Source organism: Sitodiplosis mosellana, unplaced genomic scaffold (assembly GCF_009176505.1).
Source record: "Sitodiplosis mosellana isolate CC-2019 unplaced genomic scaffold, AAFC_SMos_1.0 Smas_scaffold_3829, whole genome shotgun sequence".
Lineage (NCBI taxonomy): Eukaryota > Metazoa > Arthropoda > Insecta > Diptera > Cecidomyiidae > Sitodiplosis > Sitodiplosis mosellana.
The window spans coordinates 1-5,042 of NW_022599071.1; the positions used below are offsets into that span (position 1 = coordinate 1).

The 5,042-nt window shown below is 35.3% G+C and overlaps 1 protein-coding gene across 1 annotated transcript; it reads right to left on the bottom strand.

Moving 5' to 3' along the window:
- Positions 1-3,014: 3,014 nt before the first annotated feature.
- On the bottom strand, positions 3,015-4,043 carry LOC129571950 (jerky protein homolog-like; the record flags this gene model as incomplete). Its single annotated transcript, XM_055451835.1, has 1 exon — positions 3,015-4,043. A coding segment is annotated over one exon (796 nt), but the record flags the coding sequence as incomplete, so codon positions are not given.
- Between the last annotated feature and the right edge of the window lie 999 nt (positions 4,044-5,042).

The following is a 5,042-nucleotide window of genomic DNA, read 5'->3' on the forward strand; positions in this document are numbered from 1 at the left end:
GGTTAGGAGCTGCAAATTTTAAAACATTTGGCATTTGGGCTACCCTAATGTTCAACATAGCCGAAATACAGGCACAAACAAGTTTTTTTTACTCTGCGTGTCTGCTGTGAGTATTTGAGCGCACATTGAACGGTCAGTGGTAAACTCATTTTTATTTGAACATTTGTGAACTGTTCGTCGTCCGTTCGTGTGCGTGTAGCGCACACGATATTGTGATGCATTGCACTACTCACAGGGTTCACTCTGTGCGATTCTTAAGCCCTGGTTTTTTCTTCGATTTATATTTTTGAAATGGCGAGTATGTTTTCTGATGATTCTGTTGGCGTTAAAGTAGAGTATGTTGGCGTACCGCGTTTTTCACGGTTTTCGCGCAACTGATAAGAGATAACAACATGGTGTCTTCGGCAAAGTTGTACTACTCGAGAATTTCTATAACTGGACTAAAGATAGTTATCTCTGATCTCTTATCAGTTTCGCCCAAATAGCGCAAAAAAAAGCAAAATTTATATAGAACTTTTTTTTTCATATCATTTTTCGCGCTTTCCGTGAAACTGATAAGAGATAAGAGATAACCGTCCTCAGCTTAGTTATAGAGGACTTCGAGTACTGAAACTTTACCGAAGAGACCAAGTTGTTATCTTTTATGAGTTCCACGAAAACCGTCAAAAACCGTGACGAAAATGAACATACTCGCCTTTAACAATTTTTAAGTCGAAAGAAACTTACTCTTCTCATTCATAACAAAGTCAGTGAAACATACACTACTCTCAATCTCACACTGTAAGTTTTCGGAGGGGAATGAGTAATCTAGATACAGTGCGAAATAGCGGTTTCAACTGTTTTTGGATGAATTTACACTAATTTTAGGGTAAAATGTGTTATTGCTTATGCGAACGCTCAAGTGGCTACTATTCATATACATGTCAATACATAGACACGCACTGGTCACCAAGCCTGTGCAGTTGTATGTATTGTAAATTTTGCACACAGCAACTCGTTCAATACATACAACTGCACAGACTTGGTGACCAGTGCGTGTCTATGTATTGATACGTATATGAATAGTAGCCACTTGGCCGTTCGCATAAGCAATAACACATTTTCCCCTAAAATTAGTGTAAATTCATCCAAAAACAGTAGAAACCGCTATTTCGCACTGTATCTAGATTACTCATTCCCCTCCAAAATTTTAGTGTGCACCTATAGATTTGTAACTTATATCGATCGCTGAGCGTCTTGAGTCGTTGAGTAATCGTACTTGCTACTGAAGAAATTGGCAAACAGGTTGGCCTGTTCAGTTTCGTTTGCCCTGTGCACATCACCAAGTTGCATAACTTTTGGTTTGTTGTCAGTGCTTTTCTTCGAATTTACATATTGCCAAAATCTCGATGCATCGTGCTTGAGTGAAGATTTCGTTTTCTCAACGTATGTGTTGTTTAACGCTTCTACTAGCCTTTCATTTGAACGTTTAAGTTGGGATTTTTCAACAATAACACGTATTTCCAATGTAAACATATGACTACTGACACGACGCTTGTGATGATAGTTGAATTGCATCGTTGATTCCATCGTTGCCAAACACCTTAATTATCACATGGAGAATATTATTGATAACAGTCAACATGGATTTGTGAAGGGAAAATCTACAACTACAAATTTGGCTGAATTTACATCGTGTGCAATTTTAGGAATGAAAAACCAAATACAAACCGATGCAATTTACTTGGATATTGCGAAGGCCTTTGACTCGGTCAACATTGATTTACTAATACGCAAATTGGATATTATGGGACTGAATCAACAATTACTCAAGTGGATCAAATCGTATTTGTTTGGTCGCCAACAGATTGTCAAATTGAATAATGACATGTCGAGCCCCATTGAAGTTACATCGGGAACTGGTCAGGGTTACCCGATTGGTGCTACATTGTTTCTGTTGTTCATCATTGATTTACCAAAACACATAAGAAACTCAATACTTCAGTCGTTTGCTGATGACACTCGCCTATGGAAACACATCAGACATTATGATGATTGTCTGGAATTGCAAGCTGACTTGAATAGGCTTGTTGAATACTTTAACCGGAACAAGCTAACGCTAAATGTATCCAAGACCAAATATGTGTCTTTTCATCGTGGCCACCTGAAATTTAACTTCGAATATTCCATTGGTAACGAAAAAACCGATTGAGTTGACGTGATAAAGGATCTTGGGGTAATACTTGACCATAAATTGAATTTTAATGCACACATTGAGTCACAGCCAAGACGAAATCACGTTTAGCATGGATTAAACGATTTGGATATGAATTTGATGATCCATGGACAATAAAGAAATTATTTTTCACATTTGTATTGCCGATTGTGGAATATGCTTCCCAAATTTGGAACCCATACATCGCTGAAAAAATTGCACGAGTTGAATCGATCCAGAAGCAGTTTTTATTGTTTGCACTGCGCAAAATGAAGTGGCCACACAGATTCAGGAAGCCGCCATACGAATGCCGACTGCTTGAATTACAAATGATTACGCTGGAAGAGCGGAGAAAGATAGCACAAATATCACTTGTCCACAATGTGATATGTGGAAATACTTCATCGAAATACATATTGAGCAAAATAAGTTTCAAAACACCGCGACATTGGACAAGAAACTCAGATTTCCTTTCATTACCGACGCATCACAATTGCTATTCCAAGTTTGAACCTATCAATTATATGTTGAGTACATACAATGAATTTTATAAATACTTTGTTCCTATCAAACCGCCAAATTTACCAGATGAATGTAATATTACTACTATTCCGAATTGTGATACTTATTTAATTGATTTTAACACAAGTACAAATACTGTAAAACAGAGAGTAGCTGATTATTTTAAGAGAAACAGAATTTGGAGAGAGTAAAGTCAAATAGAATTAATTATCCCATTGCAAATACAGTACGCCCTCGTAAATTAGAATCGAAATGTCCCGAGGGCAATTCTAATTCACGAGGATTTCTAATTTCGGAGGTTTTTTCATTTTCATCAAAAATCCAATAGCAAAACCAAAATTGATAAGGGAAATTGATTGTTTAATCAAAAACATCATAATTCTAATCATATTCGTGCGATACATGCTTATTACAAGTATTTTAATGATGATAAATAGTTTGTTTACAAACGTAGAAGAAAAAAAATGAGTCAAAACAAAACTTATTACTTATGACTGTTTGTGTTTATATAAGGAATATTAATTTTTGATTTTATTTGAAATAATCCGTTAGTTGCTTTTGCTTTGTTGCTTTCGTTGTGTGTGCTGTTACAATATCGGAACGAAGGGATAACAGACTGAATGTATGTTTGATACCAACACTTTCGTTTTGGGCACACCATTCGATTAATTTGTTGACATGATCGATCGCGTCAGAATGTGGAATTTTCACTACAGCCGCTGCTTCTCCTTCTGAGTCAGAACTGTCGACGTCATCCAATTCAACGTTTTCTGTTGTGTCATTATTCCATTCTTCGATTTCATTCGTTGCTATTTCACTGTCCGGTGCAATTGAATTCAAAAGTGTTTGAACTTCACCCAAAACGTTTTCGTAATCAACAGTTGGTGCTCTTAATGATGACAATGGAACTAAATCCTCTTCTGTGTAATCATCTTTATCCCAGTTGTTTATCTTTGACCATGAATTTTGCAGAAGAGTGTTCGAGAAATTCGCCCAAACATCTTTCATCATTACGATTGCATCACGAATGTTATGTTCTTTCAAAGCCTGAATAATATTTGTGTTTTCATTTGCAACAACAGACGACAAAAGTAGTTTGCGATAATTCATTTTAAACACGTTTATTGGACTCTGATCCATTGGTTGTAGCACAGACGTAACGTTTGGTGGCAGAGCAATCGTAATTATATTTCCATCGTCAGTTTGCAATTCTTCATGGGCCGGACAGTTATCAATGAGCAAAATTGCTTTCGGCGGCAAATTGTTTTCTCGGGTTCCATGTAAATTCAAGCAAAAATGAGAAACCTCGCAAATTAGAATTGAACCTCTTAAATTAGAATTTTTCCATACAAATGTTCCAACCCGAAATTCACTTCTAATTTCGGAGGAATTCTAATTCTCCGAGTTCTAATTTACGAGGGCGTACTGTATTGTAAATATAACAAGATTTATTTATGCTAAATAAACCACCTCTGGCGAAGAAACGCTGTATGGTGCAGAATAATAATAATAATAATATTTCAATCACATAAGCATATATTGTGTGCATATATTGACCGCTCAACGTTTGTTATGTGTATGACCACTAGAGGCAGGTCGAATATTGTCGTCAGTATGGATTTCATAGCCGCGGCTTTCATTAGACATTTTCATGTTTGGTCATTCGTTTATTCATAAATTGAATTATTCTTTTGACTAGTCGAGAACCAATCTATGTAAAATCAATCTAAATTGTAAAATCAAAAGATCAGCAGCCCATTTCACCAAATGTTTTCATGAAAAGTTTTCATGAGATTTTCTTCACAAGTTTTTTTGGTGAAACAAATGTATCTAAATGTAGCAATGAGAAAATCTCAATAGAAACGTGAAAATATTCTCATTTTTTTGACATTATTTTGAGCGCAAATTTTAAATTTTCATTTATTTTTGAGCCAACCATGATGTGGACCCACATTTTTGAGAAAAAATCTCGAAATTTCAAGTTGGCGCTCAAAATAATGTCAAAAAATGAGAATATTTTCACGTTTTTATTGAAATTTTCTCATTGCTACATTTAGATATATTTGTTTGACCAAAAAAACTTGAGAGGAAAATCTCATAAAAACTTGTCATGAAAACATTTGGTGAAATAGGCTACAGGTTTTTCAACTCTTGGAGTCATTTTCCTGCAAAACCAAATATTCAGCCGATTTTTTGCGGTGTAAATGAATAAATAAATAAATAAAGTAAGCGTGTATAATGAAACTGGCATAATTATTTGAAATTATTCACTAACTTATGTAATGATTTTTCTTTTCACAGCTGTAAAAATTGCAATTCTCTTTTG